Source organism: Ranitomeya variabilis, chromosome 1, assembly GCF_051348905.1.
Source record: "Ranitomeya variabilis isolate aRanVar5 chromosome 1, aRanVar5.hap1, whole genome shotgun sequence".
Lineage (NCBI taxonomy): Eukaryota > Metazoa > Chordata > Amphibia > Anura > Dendrobatidae > Ranitomeya > Ranitomeya variabilis.
The window spans coordinates 1030040122-1030059883 of record NC_135232.1 but is presented as its reverse complement, the minus strand read 5'-3'; the positions used below and the strand labels follow the sequence as shown (position 1 = coordinate 1030059883).

The window sequence follows — 19762 nt, the reverse complement described above, 5'->3', positions numbered from 1 at the left end:
AAGTAAGTGAACTCCTGGTTTCTTTGTAACATCAGATGCTTTTAAGTATTTGTAACATTCGAGCAAAACCTTTCCAAAGCACCGAACAGTAGCTGCTAATATGTAAATGACATGCTGAAAAAGAATCCGTCAGCAGAACAACACTTATTCCACTCTGCCCACTGTACATGGGAATCGATTTCCGCTTCACCTCGTATAATTGAATCCCAAGCCTGTGTTTCAGTCTATCTACACAAATATATTTATCAAAATGACATTTCCTTTAAATGCAAGTTTTGCATGTAAACAGCAATTTCATATGGATTGCAGTATGGTGGTATAAATGCAGTTTCCCCAGGTTTTAGCTTGTCATGCAGCTTGTGATAATACATGAACATGCATGGCTGGTAGTGCATATTATAGAAGAGATTAGTCCTCAGTCGATGAATGTTCAGGTTTCAATTCTTCAAAAACTCCTGAGTCTAAAGTTGAGATATGAATTTAAACGCCTTTTATATACCCATGTATGGTTTATTTGAGAAACCACGTTGAATGTTGTGAAGCAGTGACCGGGGTCATATGCGAGGGTCGCTATGTGTCCCCCAGGACAGAAGCGTAATGAGGCCGTAGGAGTGCATTGCAGTCACAGGCATAGCTGTGATTGCAATGTAAAACAAAAGTAAATGTTGGTCTTGGTCAAGCTATTTGTCCAAGGCAGATTTAGGAAAACCTGCTGTGGGCTTTTATTTTTTAATCAGACTACAGCATGGTAGTGGGGTGGTCCTTTTCCTCCGAGCCGGGTCTTCCATGTGGCCTACGGCCACAGGTTCCTTGTAAAAACCCTGCAGCAGAGGGTTGGGTGTGTCAGTTTGGTTTTTCATGCATGCATAGCAGAAGGCTCTGCCATAGCTTCAGCCTGTGTGAAGCAACGCAGAGCCCAAAGGCCTGGCACACGTCAGCGTACACGGTGGTGCGGTCGTCCACAGCAACCGGTAATGGTTATGGACTATCTTGTTTCTTGGCTGCGATCCTGAGGATCTGTATGCAAGTACGCTGACCATTAAAAGAGACTTTGTTTTTGAACTTTCTTGGATCATTGCCTGTCTGTCACACTGCACCAACCCTGCTGCACTTCAATGTGCAGAAACAACCAGGACAATGTATGTTCCTTTTAGACAGAGTATTTAATTCTTTAGTTGAAGAAAACACTACCTCTCTTATCTGTGGCCTGTGTCCAGTACTACAGCTCTGGAAGAATTAAAACTTATACATAAATGTTAAAATTTGAGAGTCCTCAGTGGTTAATACATTTTAAGCCTGTGTGCACACGTTGCAGATTTCTGGCTTTTTCCGCAAAAAAACACAAGAAATACACGAAAAAAACGCGAAAAATCCGCATGCGGCTTTCTTGCAGAAAATGTCCAGTTTTGTTCAGGAAATTTCTGCAAGAAATCCTGACGTGTGCACATAGCCTAATGGCTAACACAAAAGATGAAACTACACCTTGCCTGATGAAGAGACCTGAGTAGTCTTGAATGCTTGCTATTTGCTACCATCCTTTCAGTTAGCCATCAAAAGGTATCAACCACTCAGGACTTTCCAAATTTAATATTTTTCTATCTACTGGCTAACACGGTACAAAAATATATTTTTCCTGTAACTTACACACAGTAAAGGTCCCAAGTCCTCCATGCGAATAGAGAGGTGGTCCACTCTTGGTAGGAAGGCTGGAGATAGTGGAATTACCGTAAGTAATCTGCTATCTTCACCAGAACCATACACATTAAACAGGGGTTAAAGGACCTTGTTGTCGCAATCCTAGGGGCTTACTAATAAGTGTCTAATCAGTGAAGATGGTAGAATGCTTTTCTCCACAATCTCCATCATTCCTACCAAGCGTGAACCATCTTTCCATTTATATGGAGGACTTGGGACCCCAATGTCATTATCTATGATGGCCCCGTATGTTGGACCATCAGCGATCAGATATTTATCACTTACTGCAGAGATCAGCAAATATCAGATTTTTTTTTGTTTGTTTTCAATTCTATATACCCTGCTAACTAAATGTGGGAACCAGTCATGTATTCATTTTTGCATGTCCTGGACATATTTAGGTTTGGTAAATTCCATTTTTAATGTCCTCCAATATTATCTTATAATATTATATAATAATAATAATAGCAGAATAAATCGGTAATGATTTCATTTTTGATCTTTTAGGCTTGATAACGACAACCTCAAGAAGACTAGACCGGGAGCAGCAAGCAGAGCATGTGCTAGAGGTATGTTTTGTGACTTTTTAGGACTTTGACTTGAACAAGGTTAGTATAATAGCATTTTATGTACATTTAGAAAAGATCTTTGTCTTCATTTCAGATTTGAGAATGACTTCAGAGAAAGGAATTTGGTCACTAATTCTGTCCTCATGTCGTTATGTGTTATTGAAGTGCTCCATAACCTCTACACATGATATTTCAATCTTCATCAAAGTTCCTGAATGCCAATAGTTTGTGAAAAATTGATTTCAACTTTATCACAGCTTTGGGGAAGTTCTGCTTTTTCATTAGTATATGAGCTGTGTATGAAGTCTTTTTGGCAATACTCCATAGGAAAAGGTTATGCAAATATGCAAGCAACATGCATGTTGGTGGCACTAGGCAGAGTACGTCCTGTTGTTCTGCAAGAGAGCTAATTTGCATACTTTTTTCCATGGAGTATTGCCAATAAAACTGTATGCACTGCTGGTTCACTTACTTAAATGCTGTGTTAAGCTGTGTCAAGGACATCTCTTTCAGAAAGCTAAACTCTGTTCTGTACAGATTATGGGCAAGTACCCCAAAGTGGGTAGGTGGGTATCTTGCTTAACCAATCTCTCTAGTGATCTTGCACCTCTCGGTGAAGGGCCGGATGTTGATGTTAACTAGCCGACATAAAGTTGCAGTAGCTAGTGTTTTCTTTCATTTTGAGAAACCAAGGTTGCTGTAGGCCACATATAGAATATCTTATCTTATGCCTTTACACTGGATTACTGTGTACGAGCAATCCTAAGAACATTTCCCAGTAATCGGCAAGTATAAACAGACTGCCAATAATATGATGAGCAAAATGAGCATTCGTCAGGTAAAATTATTTTAAAAATTATCCTTCTCGGCAGCAAACAATGACAGTCTATGCACACATTCTTTGTGGTCTAAACAGGCTATTAAACGACCTCTGATCGGCAAACATTTAGGTCATTTTACAGCCGCCAACAGCTAATGTTCACCCACCCTTAGAGATCCACTGGAGATCGCACTAATACCATTTATATTACTGTATACTGAGATCAAACACATTTGCTCTATTATATTTAAACCTGGAATATGCCTTTTTCAGAAGCAAGTATATTCTAAAAAAAATCTGAGAGAAAAGAATGTTGTTCTATCAAATACAATTTTACAGATATTCTCTCCCTAGAAATATTGTAATAAGGTTTTACGTGGAAGTAAATGGAGCATCTTCATCTTCGTCAGGAGCATGCCTTATGTGTAAAGCAATTCATGCTGGACTTAAAGGGGTTGTCCAGGACTACCAAATCGTTGACGTACCTGTAGGATAGGTCATCAGTATCAGTTTGACACCCGCTCCATCGGCGGCCAGCTGTAATCAATGTACAGAGCCAGAGCAGAACAAGAACAGCCACATATTTAAAGTTGTTATCCAGGACTTTTTTTTTTTTTTTTTACTGTTGGCTTAACATCTAACAGGCCACCCCTGTCGCTGATTCAACATCTTTCACTTGCGTCACATTGACAGTAGCAGCGGCTTCTCTTCCGCTATGCTCTGTTGAAGGGGTGTGACTGCCGACATCTGATTGACAGCCGGTCCCTTGCTGATTAACTGCAGGGAGCCAGCTGTCCAATCAGCATGATGTCGGCAGTCATGCCTCGCCGGCAGAGCAGCTCGGAAGAGGAACAACTTATCCAGTGACATGGGTCACTTGAATTTCCAGCCAGCGGGAATGGTCGGTGAACACTCTGAGCCGCCACTAGATTAAAACAGGGAGGTTGCCTCTGTTAGCAACTACCTGCCTTTTAGTTTTTAGGTTCATGGTGTAAAATGGTGCTGGAGAACCCCTTTAATATTGGCTGCTCCCCCTCCTGTGTACTGCAGCTCCTATTCAAGTGAATGGGAATAAGGTACAGTACCAGGAGGCGGCAACTAAACATTGTGCGGAGCTGGGCTGTTCCACCTCTGTCCATTGTCTTCATCAGGGGTGGTAACAGCTACTCGTCAGGAGTTGCCTTGTGTCAGAACCCAACTGATCTGATAATGATAATCTATCCTGTTGCTAGTTTCTTGATATCCCCTTTATTGACATTTAAGTTTTCATAGCATTATTTTTAATATTATCAGCGCAGTTTGTAAAACTGTACAGAGATTGTCATGGTTCCCGTGAGTTACTGCACCAGCATAAACAAACTCAAAGAAGTAATGCAGCCTATCAATTTTAAGGGATGGAACTAAAACTTGTCTTTTATTTACCACTAATAAAACGCGGTCTCTATTTTCTAAAAACACTAGGTAATCCTACCAACTAATAACCTCTACACATTTCTGAGGCTACACCATCTTGCCTAAACCATGGCTGCAGGGTTTCCATATGACGCTGTTAGGGTATGTATAATTGTTCACATATATATAAGAGCACTGAAGCTAAACTAAAAGTGATTCTTAGCCTCCCCATCAAGTTTCGCTTTGACAGACTTCCTCAGGGGGCTAAGTCTATAATCCATAAGGCTATAAAACCCATGGACTGCAGCCACAGTTTAGGCAAGGTAGTGTAGCCTCAGCAATGTGTAGAGATTATTTGTTGGTAGGTTTACCGTATTATAGGAACCTCTTGATATGTAAAAATAATACAGGACCACTTTAAAGGGAATCTGTCACCCCCAAAATCGTATATGAGCTGCGGCCATCGGCATCAGGGGCTTATCTACAGCATTCTTTAATCCTGTAGATAAGCCCCTGATGTAACCTGAAAGATGAGAAATAAAGGTTAGATTATACTCACCCAGGGGCGGTCCGGGCCCGATGGACGTCGCGGTCCGGGTCTGGCGCCTCCTATCTTCATACAATGACGTCCTCTTCTTGTCTTCCTGCCGTGGCTCCGGAGCAGGCGTACTTTGTCTGATGAGGGCAGAGCAAAGTACTGCAGTGCGCAGGCGCTGGGCCTCTCTAACCTTTCCTGGCGCCTGCGCACTGCAGTACTTTGCTCTTCCCTCAACGGGGCAGACAAAGTACGCATGCGCTGCAGCCCCGGCAAGAGGACAAGAAGAGGACGTCATTGTATGAAGATGGGATGCACCGGACCGCGACACCCATCGGACCGGACCGCAGCGGGACCGCCCCTGGGTGAGTATAATATAACCTCTATTTCTCCACTTTCTCATCAGTTATAATGGCCATCTCTTAAAATTGGGTTCATTTGCCCCTCTGGGTAATTTTACTCATAATTTTATACGATTTCAATTAAACAGTAAGTACAGTTTTTGGAAAATGAGAATACCCAGAGAAAAATCACATAAACACAAGAACATTCAGATATAATAAAGAGTTCACCATGGAAGGGTTTCAGATATTAGCCCCCTATTGCTGTTAGGCAGCCATGCGAACCGTTGATCCATCCATACGTGCCATTTAGCATTTGAGGCTGAGTAGATCAGGAATATAAGGTGACAGTGATGGCCTGTGATATACAGATTAATGAATTCAACTATATATCAAAAGCAGAGGCAGTAAACAAGATTTTTTGTTCCTGCAGCCATTTTGACGTTTTCGACCTCAAGCCAGAGTAACTTTTAATAAACACTAAAAGTGCCTGAATTTCAGTTATTGGCCCCTGCTGTTATGATCCATTTCTAATCTTTATTTACAAGGCACAGTATTGCTACGAATCATATAGTTTCCATCCCTCTATTCCTGCCATGGGTTAATGTGCCAAAAAATATTTATGTGATTTTTGTAATTGGTAATTTTTTTTAATGACTTTTATTTTATTTTGCCCCCAGCTGGTCTTTTTTGTTCTTCTCTTTATTGCCAGCTCAATGATACGGCAAAGGCAACATAAAATACTGTTATACAGTGTAATGCAGGCGTTAATGGTTTAATGGGCCTATTCCTATTTGTCTGTTTAATGGAGGCATGCTTGGATATGGTTTGGGAAGGCACCCAGAAACATAGTGGTATTTAGATTGGAGGAGCCACAGCCAAGTGTTTTGTGCATCTGGCAAATTAATTTAATGTTGAAATGTTGACCAGATGGGTTAGCGGTTTTTTCCTTGTTTACAAGGAAATTTGATCCTCTACTGCAGTGTGGTTTAGTGATATATACTGTACACTCCCGAATACCGTCCTCCTCTCAACGCAACCCAATCATTCTGCACTAAGAAGCTTTAAAAATGCAAAATCTAGTCATTTATTACATTAAGGGTGAAATGTGAGCAAACTATTAATTATTTGATATAATTATTATTATTTGAGATGTTTGCCTCGTTTGATGATTGGCATCTCTCCCTTTGGTTGTTTGATACAGCTTGTAAATTATTTAAATGAGTTGTCCAGTCTTAGGCTACAAGTCTACAGTTACTCTATGTGACTGCATATGTTAGTCCTCGCATCATGCACACTGTGAGGATTGTCCGGTGCCATAACAAGGAGCGGTGGGTGCGTGATCGCACGCAATGTGAGGCTTCCCAAGTCTAGGGTGACTTCAGACATGGATAACTGTCAGCTGAACAATCGTCCTGACACCCCATGCAGATTTGGTCAACAGGGGGGCATTTGGCACAAAACTTACCTTGGCACCACTAGCATTTTGTTTGTACCATTTTGTGTGGTAGTTAATGAAGCAGATCCAGAGATCAGCTCTTGAAGATGGAAGATGATGTGTAGTCAGATATTTCCACTTTAAAGGACATTACAGTCAGAATCTAATCCTATGCAATAAACCCTTAATTAATGGCCTCAGCGGTTATCACTGATTGACTGCACAATGTTGAACTGTTTGGGATAAAGTCTTTCCAAAAAGAGAAAGGTAACACCAAGTTGTCAATTTCGTAATACATTTCCAGAAGGAACAACATAGGCCCCTCAATACATATAGTTATGGAAAAAGAAATCCAATATTGGTAATTAATGAAGAATACAAGTATTTCATAGATCTAAAAAGACAGGATAATAGCCCTGAAGTGTCAGAGGGAGGGGAGCCGACATGATTTATTTGAAGGGAAACTGTCACCAGGTTTTTGCCAAATAATATGACCGCTGCATAATGTAGAGATAGAGACTAGTGATGAGCGAATATACTCGTTACTCGAGATTTCCCGAGCATGCACGGATGTCCTCTGAGTATGTTTTAGTGCTTGGAAATTTAGTTTTTATTGCCGCAGCTGAATGATTTACATCTGTTAGCCAGCATAAGTACATGTGGGGATTCCCTAACAACCAGGCAACCCCCACATGTACTTATGCTTGCTAACCGATGTAAATCATTCAGCTGCGGCAAGAAAAACTAAATTTCTGAGCACTAAAAAATACTCGGAGGACACCCGAGCGTGCTCTGGAAATCTCGAGTAACGAGTATATTTGCTCATCACTAATAGAGACCCTAATTTCAGCTATGTGTCACTTACTAGAATGCTGGTGGTACTTTTGATAAAATCACTCTTTTAATCACTATTTTATCATCAGGAGATTATCACTAGAGGACTATTAAGCCTGCTGCCAGGTAGTCTTCCAGCTTCATGAGCTCTGTATAACACCGCCCCCACCACTGATTGGTAGCTTTCTGCCTATACACAGTGTACACAGTTGCCAATTAGTGGTGTGGGTGGGGCTATACAGAGCTCAGCATTCAGAGAACTGCTATATCTGCAGCAGAGAAAACCGGGGATTTTATGAAAATAACAGAACAGCTCAATAAGCTGTTATCAGGGGCTTATCTACAGCATTCTGTAATTCTGTAGATAAGCCTCCAATGTTACCTGAAAGATGAGAAAAAGACATTAGATTATACTCACCCAGGGGCGGTCCTGCTCCGATGGGCGTCACAGGTCCGCTCCGGAGGGCGTCACAGGTCCGCTCCGGTGCCTCCTATCTAAATTTCATGACGTCCTCTCCTGGTCTTCACGCCGTGGCTCCGGCGCAGGCGTACTTTGTCGAGGGCAGAGCAAAGTACTGCAGTGCGCAGGCGCTGGGCCTCTCTGACCTTTCCGGCGCCTGCGCACTGCAGTACTTTGTTCTGCCCTCAACAGGGCCGATAAAGTATGCCTGCGCCGGAGCCGCGGCGTGAAGACCAGTAGAGGACGTCATGGAATGAAGATATGTGCCGGAGCGGACCTGAGACACCGATCGGACCGGACCCCAGCGGGACGGCCCCTGGGTGAGTATAATCTAACCTCTTTTTCTCATCTTTCAGGTTACATCGGGGGCTTATCTGCAGCATTACAGAATGCTGTAGATAAGCCCCTGATGACGGTGAGCTTACCTCACCATTGATTTTTGGGGTGACAGGTTCCCTTTAATGACTAGTGTATAGTGAAAAATATGTTGATGCTAGTCAGATGAATGGAAAAATATATCTGTGCTGATCACTGAAGTAAGAGTCCTTGTTTTTATCTTCTAGGTTTTCTGTAGATTACCCTGCTAGCCTCGTTACACAATACTTGAACATGTATTTAATTTGAAATTACATAATGATTATGGATTTAGAAAAACTTTCTTTTCAGTACCCAAGAATGCAGAATTTGCAGTGGGGGCTGATCTGGATGTGGGCATTTTCTAGTGTGTATGTCACATCATAGTCTGAGAATGCAGATACAATTAGCTTAGCAATGTAGAAAGTGAATGCTATGTGAATTATTGACCTATAACGGATGCCTCAATAGGCCCACGATATTGGCATAACCACGCCGTGCTCCAGAATTTCCTGTCAGGAACCGGTTGTGAGGGTGTTTTATTTCGATGTAGGAAGTTGAATCATGAAATAATGATCCTCACGTCCACATAGAGTTCTTCATCTGTTCTGCGCTTTACGTCTGTTTGTCACAGTATCCGGTACTTATTGATGTGAAGATGTAACCAAATGGTAAACGATTGGCAGGACTGAAGTAACTGATGACAAAACACGAGAAGCAGCGTATGGCCGTGCTTGCCGTTTCTGCAAACAGAAGCTGACGAGCCCGATCGTCTCATGACAAGTATCAGCAGTCTGTTTGCTATCTGTGACAAATGTTCTCAAGATTAAGCCTTTTTTGAACAACCAATCACTTAAATCTCTATACAGATTTGTTTGCTTTTCTGGAACTGATTAAATGTTTAGCTGCATACAAGAATAATAAATTCCGTTCTTCCCTAAAGGAACATTTCAAGCTGTGCCTGTACTTCCAAGCTTTGCATTAATTTAGGAAGACTTTAAAATGAACATCGGCTCTAAAAATGCATTTTCGGAAGCATTTTTGTATAGTGTTCATGGTACCTCGGGGTTACACCTTCTGGTGACACATCGTAAAATGTAATTCTTGTTCCGAACAGGTCACCATCACGGACAATGGATATCCTCCCAGGTCTACAGTTTGTCGCGTCATCGTCAAGGTTCTGGATGAGAATGACAATAAACCTTCTTTTCTTCAAAAATTCTACAAGATCCAACTTCCTGAGAAAGAAAGGACTGAGCGGGAAAAAATCACCAAGAGGGATCCCATCTACAGAGTCATAGCTGTAGATAAGGATGATGGTCCGAATGCCGAAATTTCCTATAGCATTGAGGATGGAGATGAGCATGGGAAATTTTTCATTGAACCCAAAACTGGGGTCGTTTCCTCTAAAAAGTTCTCCGGAGCAGGAGAGTATGATATTCTTACGGTAAGTACAATCCCGTGTTGTAAAATTATATATTGATCCGAAGCAGGCTGTAATATTAATATAATATTGTATAGTATATACAGTATAAGAGCTGTAATTCATATCAGGAAAAAAATGACCTCTCTTGGCCTTGATCTGAATTATAAGAACCAAAAATTGGTGTAAAGATTATCGGAATTGGCTATGATCAAACAGTCTTCTATTTTTTATTTTTGAATTTATTCTAAAGTTTTCATTTTTGTGCAAAAGTAACATGATTACGGTAATTTGAAAGTAACTAACATATATTAAATGGATGCCCATTTTTTTCAAAAGATCTGTCTAAAGTACAAAAACTTGCTAATATACTCAAAATAGGTAGATTACCCTGATCTCGAGATGTCGACGCCGATCTCAGGTCCTTTTTCATTCCCCCCCCCCCCCCGTGTATTTTGTTTAATCTTTTTACATTTTAATATAACATTCCTCCTACAAGCTGGACAGCCCCTTTAATGTCTCTGACACCCAAATTGACTCCCCAAAAATCACATCAGAATACTGTACAACAGACAATTTACACATACATTTTTTTTGCTCAGTTTTTTTCTTTTTAAATATTGTAAATGGTAAATTTTAATGAGTAAATGGTTATTCGATATCTGGGTGACAAATGTGTAGCCATATGTGACTCTGTCAAGTGTTGAAGCAGAAAAAACTATGTTCCGCACTTCATTTTATTTTTTTTTCCTCTAGTTTTTCTGCAGAATTTCTTTAGAAAGTTTTCCGCAGGTGTCCACATCAAAGCACGCAATAGTAATCTAGTGTGTTTATTGTGTTTTTCTTGCAATTTTTATGTGGATTCCCATTTTTTCAATGCAATTTTTTTGTGGGGATTAAATAAAAAATAAGTATATATTTTTTTTATATTGAAGATGCACTGCAGTTTTGCTCTTAAAGGAAACCTTACCCGCTAATGCATGCTGCCGAATCCATGGGCAGCATGTATCAGGCACTGGCTGTACTAATTCAGCCAGTTATGTGTGAATCTGAAACGCTGCTGTGTTTTAGGGAAAAACATACTTTAAAGGCCACCAGCGACCGAGCCGCACTGTAGACTAGTCAGACAGGCGTATAGGTAGAGACCTTTCACTCCAGGTCAGTGGATGGGGACAGGTTGGGAACCCCCTTGTAAGACAAGTATAGAGCACAATCTCGTTCCATGGCGACATTTAAAGTATGTTGTTTTCTACGCCGAAGCTGATTGGGCAATATTTAATATTATATTTAATTTTATATATATTTCTCAAGCTCTCCTACAGAAGTGGGGGGAAAAAACACAAAAACCACACACCATCTTTAAGTTCACAGTTAATGTTTAAAAAAGCCAATTTTCTGCACAAACGAATGGGAAAAAACACAGCATTTACAACATGGGCAAGTGCCTCATGGAAAATCCATAGTCGAAGGATGAACGACAGAGAAAACAGTGATGATAATGGCAGGTAGAAGATTGTTCAAGGTCAAATCTTTGGAGAAAGGGTTTTATCCACCATAATAGGGTAGTGCCGCAGTGACGTCTCTGGGTGTTATGTTCTAGCTCCTTAATGATCTGTTCGAGCTTTGGACCCTCTTTAAATTGTTACTTTGTGACCAATTGCTTTCTGATGCAGCTTTATTTTGGATAACGCTAGCCTATGAATTACCGTATTTTTCGGTTTATAAGACGCACCTGATTATAAGACGCACCCCCAAATTTGGTGAAGAAAAAGAGAAAAAAAATGTTTTTTTTTATGTTAAATGGGGGTCTGTCTTATAATGCCAGTGTCCGTCTTACAAATCATATGTCCCTCATCCTGGTATCTATATAACCCCCATCCTTGTGCTGGCACACATATGTCACTATATTCCCCCCTGTGCTGCTGGCAGGCACATGCCCCCCTGGGTCACTATATGCCCCCCTGTGCTGGCAGGCACATGCCCCCCTGGGTCACTATATGCCCCCCTGGGTCACTATATGCCCCCATGTGCTGGTAGGCACATGCCCCCCCAGTCACAATATGCCCACCTGGGTACCTATATGCCCCCCTGTGCTGGTAGGCACATGCCCCCAGTCACAATATGCCCCCCTGTGCTGCTGGCAGACACATGCCCCCTGTGCTGCTGGCAGACACATGCCCCCTGTGCTGCTGGCAGACACATGCCCCCCTGTGCTGCTGGTAGACACATGCCCCCCCTGTGCTGCTGGCAGACACATGCCCCCCCTGTGCTGCTGGCAGACACATGCCCCCCTGTGCTGCTGGCAGACACATGCCCCCCCTGTGCTGCTGGCAGACACATGCCCCCCCTGTGCTGCTGGCAGACACATGCCCCCCCTGTGCTGCTGGCAGACACATGCCCCCCCTGTGCTGCTGGCAGACACATGCCCCCCCTGTGCTGCTGGCAGACACATGCCCCCCCCTGTGCTGCTGGCAGACACATGCCCCCCCCTGTGCTGCTGGCAGACACATGCCCCCCCTGTGCTGCTGGCAGACACATGCCCCCCCTGTGCTGCTGGCAGACACATGCCCCCCCTGTGCTGCTGGCAGACACATGCCCCCCCTGTGCTGCTGGCAGACACATGCCCCCCCTGTGCTGCTGGCAGACACATGCCCCCCCTGTGCTGCTGGCAGACACATGCCCCCCTGTGCTGCTGGCAGACACATGCCCCCCTGTGCTGCTGGCAGACACATGCCCCCCTGTGCTGCTGGCAGACACATGCCCCCCTCTGTGCTGCTGGCAGACACATGCCCCCCTCTGTGCTGCTGGCAGACACATGCCCCCCTGTGCTGCTGGCAGACACATGCCCCCCATGCTGCTAACAGACACATGATAATATAACAAACACTTAACTCACCTTTCCCTGATGGCTCCGTGCTCACAGCTCCTCGGTTGCGCATCCTGTTTCCCAGGCATCGGATCATGTGACCTGGGCACACAGTGATGTCATTACTGTGCTGTGCCGATCACATGATCGGATGTCAGACTCAGCACAGGCACAGGAAGCAACCGAGGAGCTGTGAGCACGGAGCCATCATCAAAAGGTGAGTTAAGTGTTTTTTATTTTATCATGTGTCTGCCAGCAGCACAGGGGGGGCATGTGTGTTCCAGCAACACAGGGGGGCATATAAGAGTGACGGGGGGCCATATCCATGAGGGGGGGGGGGGGAGATGCAGGCACATGTAATATTTGCTGCTCCCCTGTGAATCAACTCACAGCTTCAGCATCGAGGTGATGGACAGGAGGTGCAGTGAATATTACATGAGGCTAATGAGTGGGAGCACAGAACCTCTCGCTGTCTCTGCAGCCGGCAGCCAGCCCACCCCAGCCCCCTGACACCACTCCAAAGCCGCCCCCCTTCCTCTACAGCACAGCACACAGATTCGGATTATAAGATGCACCCCCCACTTTCCCCCAAAATTTGGGGGAACAAAAGTGCGTCTTATAATCCGAAAAATACGGTAACGTCTATTATCCACGTGTGTCTGTTCTGTTGTGTGATGTTCGGGAGCTATCACAGAGCAGAAGACGGAGGAGCTCCGGCAGGACACCAGGCATTCTGTGCAGCATAAATAATAATTACAGTTGTTTTATTGTTGCCGCTATTGATTTCTGCTCCTTTGATTTATGTGCTTTATGTTTCACTTATAGATTAAAGCTGTTGATAATGGGAGACCTCAGAAGTCATCTACTACTCGACTGCATATAGAATGGATTTCAAAACCAGCACCATTAATGGAACCAATTTCTTTTGACGAAGAGGTTCACACCTTCACCGTGATGGAAAGTGATCCTGTTGCTCATATGATTGGCGTGATAACTGCACAACCTGGGGGTTCTCCATTGTGGTTTGACATTACCGGTAAGTATGTAGAATTATTTCGGTCATGTGCAAGTAATACTCAACCTAGAAACCTGTCTGAATAGTACAATAGGACAATATGCTTCTAGAGTTCAGAAAACGGTTTTCATCAGAAGGGTTTCTAACAGAAAGATTCCCTTTAAAAGATTGCTGTAAGGATGGCAGGTTCAGTCAGGTAGTGAATTAGACAATTTTAAAGGCACACACACAGGTTTTTGATTATATATATATATATATATATATATATATATATATATATATATATATATATATATATATATATCTTACCCTCCTTGTGGAGTGTGTCAGTGACTGCCTACTGAAACAGACTAAGGGACCTTTTTTAATACTTAGGAAGCCTTTGCGGGTGTTTTTTTGTTAATTATTCTAATTTACTGAGATAATGACTTTTGGGATTTCATTGGCTGTAAGCCATAATCATCAACATTAACAGAATAAACACTTGAAATTGATCACTGTTTGTAATGACCCTATATAATATACCAGTTTCACTTTTTGTATTGAAGAACTGCAATTAACTTTTTGATGATTCTCTAATTTTGTAAGAAGCACTTATATTTGTGTAATAATGCTTTTTGTATATGTTTATTATATTTGCAGTTTTATAGTTTTAAGGTTAAAAGTAGACTTAAATCCATTGACTTCAACCTATAGCCTAACATGTTGATCCAGAGGAAGGCAAAAACGCCATGGGGCAGACATTAATTGTTCCATTTTGGGGAAAGAATTCCTTCCTTAATGCCATACGGCAGTCATTCTCCATACAAATACTCCCATATGGGAATACTCGTTTAAAAGCATCTACCTTCAAAAACTCTTAAGGAAGCCCTCCCATGGAGTTTTTTTTAATTAAATCTGTGTATATGTGTATATAGTATACTGTGTTTTAATATAATCACCTATAGCTATCTTCTTCAGGATCCAGCGCCGTTCTGCTCCTCTTCTCAGTGACATCTCCACTCTGCAGATTCTACAGATAACTCTATTCGTGAGCTGGAAGTTTCTTTTACTATGACGCCTTGTTTTGTGCCTCATTCTCATGTGCCATAGGCCTACATTGTAAAAGCCACTTCCGGGTCACGCAAAGATCAGTATAGTCTGGTGTGTGACTTCACTGAGAAAAGGAGCAGAACGGCGCTGGATCTTGGAGAAGACAGCAGTAGATGTGTATATTAACACACAGTACACTACATACACATATATTTACAGATTTAATAAAAAATTTAATAGGAGACTTCTTTAAATTTCCTCATTGCTCTCACTAATCCAACCACAAACTTGTAGTTAACAGTGGGGCTACCAACTACAGAAAGCCATAGAGCGACAACAGATGTAGCAAAGGTTATTATGACTCACAACGCACAATTTTGATATCTTTCCATGAACAGTTATTTCACTTTAGAACGTTAAGATGACATAAAGGGTTGTCCACCACATTTACATTGATGGTCTATCCTGATCACTTACTGTAGGTCATCAACATCAGATCGATTGGGGTTCAACATCTAAACCTCCCACTAAATATCTGTTTCTGGTGCCGTCGGCCTCTCTCGTCCTCAATGGCCAAGCTGCACAGTGTGCCTGTCAACTGTATAGTGTCTGCGGCTGGATACTGCATATCCACCCCTATTCGTATGAAGTGGAGTGGATCTGTACAGATCCCCTGCAGCCACTCTACAATTGACAGGTACGCTGTGCAACTGATAAAATTTGTCCGCCTGATGTCACACCCCTACCAATTTGTTACACTATTTGGAGGATAGATCATCAATATAAAAATAGTGGACAACCTCCAAGCCATTGATCGATGTCAAGTTAGGAGTCCGCTTACACTTTTTGGTCTACAATATATCTTTGCTGTCAAGCTAACCTTTGCTCGATCTGTATGTTTTTAAGTGGCAAAATGAAGTATAGGAATTGTTGAAAGTGAACACAAAAAACTCAGAGTTAGGGTATGTGCACATGTTCAGGATTTTTCGCGTTTTTTTTGTGTTTCGCTATAAAAACGCGATAATAACGCATACATATGCATCCTATCATTTAGAATGCATTCTGCAATTTTTGTGCACATGATGCGTTTTTTTTCTGTGAAAAAAATGCATCGTGGTAAAAAAAGCAGCATGTTCTTTAATTTTGCAGATTTTTCACATTTTTCCCGCTATTTAATGCATTGGGAAAGCTCCGGGAAAAAAACGCTAAAAAAAAAAAACGCACAAAAAATGCGTAAAAAAGCACATAAAAACGCATGCGGATTTCTGGCAGAAATGTCCGTTTTTTGTCAGGAAATTTCTGCAAGAAATTCTGAACGAGTGCACATACCCGAAAGCATTTTCCTCTGTGATGGGTCCAGTGTTATTCTAGTGTACAGTGACATTCGTTGGGGTGTCTTGGCAATGGACCCATGCTTTACTGTATGTGGAAACGATTCCAGGTTTTCATTCTCTCATTTTATACTGACCAGTCTTAAAAACAATACTAGTCACCATGCTCTTGACATCCTTTCTGCGTTATTATTTTGTTGTATTGCAATGAAACCCCCTAAAGTGAGCTAGACCGATGAGGAAGGTGATAATAGCCTAGAAAAATCTTATATCTGACATCCTTGTCTCTTTGATTAAGAGATTTACAGGGATCTACAGAACTAGAAAAACTAGTCTGCACGGAATAACAGCGATTAGCACAGACTGAACATATACCTGTGTGAATGTGCCCTTAGATAACGCTAGCCAATGGTAGAATGGTGGCTCCTTAGTACTAAAGTACTGAGTCACTGACATGATCATTTAGGCTATGTGCACACGTTGCAGATTTCCTGCGGATCCGCAGCATTTATTTCCGCGCAGAAACACTGCAGATCCGCAGGTGATTTACAGTACAATGTAAATCAATGGCAAAAAAAAAATGCTGTGTTTATGGTGCAGAAAATTCCGCATGGAAAACACAGCGGACTGACAGAAGGAGCATGTCACTTCTTTGTGCGGATCTGCAGCAGTTCTGCACCCATTCCATAATAGAAATCCCCAGGGGTAAAATGCATGAAATCTGCAGTAAATCTGCAACAAAAAGCACTGAATCTGCATAAAAAACTCAGATTTTGACCTGCGTTTTCGGCCAAGAGATGCAGAATCCACACAGAAAATTCCACAGGCAAATCCGCAACGTGTGCACATACCCTAAGAGTTGTCCACTGTTAGAAGAAACAATGACAATCAGATATAATAAGAGATACGGTAGATAATAGAAGATAATCAGTTATAATGATCACAGTGAAACATAGTTGTAAGTTGTTTTTTTTTTTTTACATCTTTTTTATACATTTGTCATTATATGAATGTGGTCCAGCAACCTTTGGGCATATGAATGTCATATAGGGCAGGCCCCCACTCAAGATACCCCTCTCAAAATGGTGGCACTTCCTCCCGTACCCAGTATTTAATGGGCAAACATTCTTCTGAATGGCCATTATATTATACAGTCTTCTTCCTCTAGTGATCACTGCAGGGGAAATGGTGACGTGACTACGACCTCCGCTTTTTGCGAGGGGCTTCAGACAGTGGAGCTGTCACTTGCCATAAATATGAATTTTGTTTTTGCTTGGTGTATTTGCCACTGTTCTCCTGAATCTGGCATCTTATAGTCTTGTTATCCAAGCAGAAGTGGCCATCATACTTGAATACTCCAAGACTAGATTTCCGTACAGGCAGGAGAGGACCATATCTCGAGAATGAAAAAGGGGAAAAAAAAGTCATAACCAGATTCAGGAGAACACAGGTGTTTAGACCCAGTAAAAAAATTGATGTTTATGGCAAGTGACAGACCTTCTTTAGAGGAGTTTTTGGTGGCTTTATTATTGAAGACCTATCATCAGGACGTACAGTATACACCTGGCGATTATGGACACAGTCCTAGCATGATGTGACAACCACCAGGTGTTTTGCTGCTATTGCGTTTAAAGCTGTGGGTCGGAATACGTTTTAAGTGAGTGATCACCTAAAAGCACAAGCAGAAGACAAGGTTTATCATTGACATGGTAATGCTGCTGAAGGCAGTGCTGTAAGTGAATAAAAGCCGAGCCTGAGGGTGTGATGTGCCGCAGAATAATGCACGTTCAAGGTTACCAACTTTCTCCTTTTATTGCCTCTTTGAAACCAATTCCCCCACGAATTCACCAGGACGGAATTTGGATGTACAGATTTGTAATTTTTTTGATAGTTTCATGTTGATCCCATTCATACGTGCCCTAATGGAAAGCTAGGAGGCGCACAGATTTTGTTAACACATTAATTCCCTAAGCTTTCTGAAAAGTATAATGGAGATGGAATAACTTATGAGGTGAAGTCAGTTAGTAATGTCAATTTATATATTGAATTTTCCAAAAATGTGAAGGCTCGATGAAATTACATGGAAATTACACTTTTTTTTTTTTTTTAATCCCTCTCAAGATTTGTGTCACTGATTAGCGCTGACAATGGGACACGGGCGGCCAGGTGACTGCTGCTAATCGCTTCTATTATTAACTGCCATCCTTCAATTTTGCCTTTACTCTCAAAGGAATAGGTTTGTGTGGGACTTATGGTTATTTAATAGACCTCAGTAAGGAAACACGTTTTGAAAAAAAAAAAAGCCGGTTTCTTGTTTTCTCTAAATAAATGGATATTGTAGCAGTCAAGATTGTATGTTCTCTGCGGAGATTTACTTTGCGATTGTTTGATTCCAGAGAAGGGCAGAGATGTCACTGCAACTTTAATGACATGAGGGATATAAGCCGCATCCTTGTTTCCTATAAGGATGCATGGGATTTTCTGTTTTAGCCTCATTTTTTTTTCCTTTAGTTGTGAAATTAAAGCCACAATGCTGATCTAGATGGAGACTGTGTGGAGACTGTGTGGAGACTGTGTGGAGACTGTGTGGAGACTGTGTGGAGACTGTGTGGAGACTGTGTGGAGACTGTGTGGAGACTGTGTGGAGACTGTGTGGAGACTGTGTGGAGACTGTGTGGACATTTATATCTGAATCTAAAAATATGGGGTACATTGAGCCATATGGATTTATGTAAGAATCACAATTATATGACAATAGTATGGAATCAAACAATTCCTTAACTTCCTTGCAGCTGCGCTTTTTTATATTTGCATGTAGGGAGTAAATCTTAATTTAAATAATGCGAGATTATTCATCATACATGATCTTTCTTTTTGTAATAGTTGGCATCAAGCCTGCTTTTGGATTCCTTTTGCCAGGTTCTATCAAAAAGAACGTTTGCTCCAGTGCTGGAAGTGGCAACAATTTGCTCCCTTTCCAATATTCTATAATTCATATTTGGATGACTAATACCCATGACGATCTGGATGTGTAATAGGCACCATTGCCAGTGGTCTGACCGTATCTGCTTTGCAGAATTCAGGGCAAAATATTGATTTCTTAGGTAGTCTAGTGATGAGTGAACTACTCGGATGAGGTGTTATCCAAGCATGCTCGCGTGCTAACCAAGTGACTTCGGCGTGCTCGAAAACTGCGATTTAGTCCCTGCATGTCTCGAGACTCTTTGATAGCGCAACACATGCAGGCATTGCCTGTTTGTGAAGCATTCCCTGCATGTGTTGTGGTTGTTAAACATCCGTGAAAGATGCAATCATGGTGACTCAAACATATTACTCGAGCACGCTGAAGTCACTCGGATAGCACCCGAGCATTCTCTGATAACGCCTTATCCGAGCACATTTGCTCATCACTAGTAGAGTTTCCTCTATAATCAGAAAATGGCTTGCTTAAATCAAACATATATTTTTAACCTTTTTTTTTCATATTCCGATTTTTGTAAAAAATAAATAAATCTTGCAGTTTTCACACTGGCTACTGGGGCTTTTTTATGGTGCTTTCACACTACGCATTGTCCTATGTTTGTTGCTATTGTCAGGGCTTACACAGTTAAAAAGTTACATAGGTTGAAAAAAGACCTAGGTTCATCAAGTTCAACC

The 19762-nt window shown here is 41.9% G+C and overlaps 1 protein-coding gene and 1 long non-coding RNA gene across 9 annotated transcripts in view; one reads left to right on the top strand and one right to left on the bottom strand.

Moving 5' to 3' along the window:
- The window catches only part of FAT1 (FAT atypical cadherin 1), a 289837-nt gene that overhangs the window by 167702 nt on the left and 102373 nt on the right, over window positions 1-19762 (top strand). For all 8 annotated transcript variants that reach the window (XR_013220037.1, XM_077279642.1, XM_077279641.1 and 5 more), the window contains exons 4-6: window positions 2203-2264; window positions 9556-9885; window positions 13553-13763. Coding sequence is in view for 7 of the 8 variants with exons in the window: in XM_077279642.1 (XP_077135757.1) it covers window positions 2203-2264; window positions 9556-9885; window positions 13553-13763 (603 nt within the window). In the remaining variant the exon portion in view is untranslated. The remainder of the gene's footprint in view (window positions 1-2202; window positions 2265-9555; window positions 9886-13552; window positions 13764-19762) is intronic.
- Window positions 1-19762, bottom strand: part of LOC143793056 (uncharacterized) — a 60897-nt gene that overhangs the window by 9168 nt on the left and 31967 nt on the right. The gene's annotated exons all lie outside the window — the stretch shown is intronic.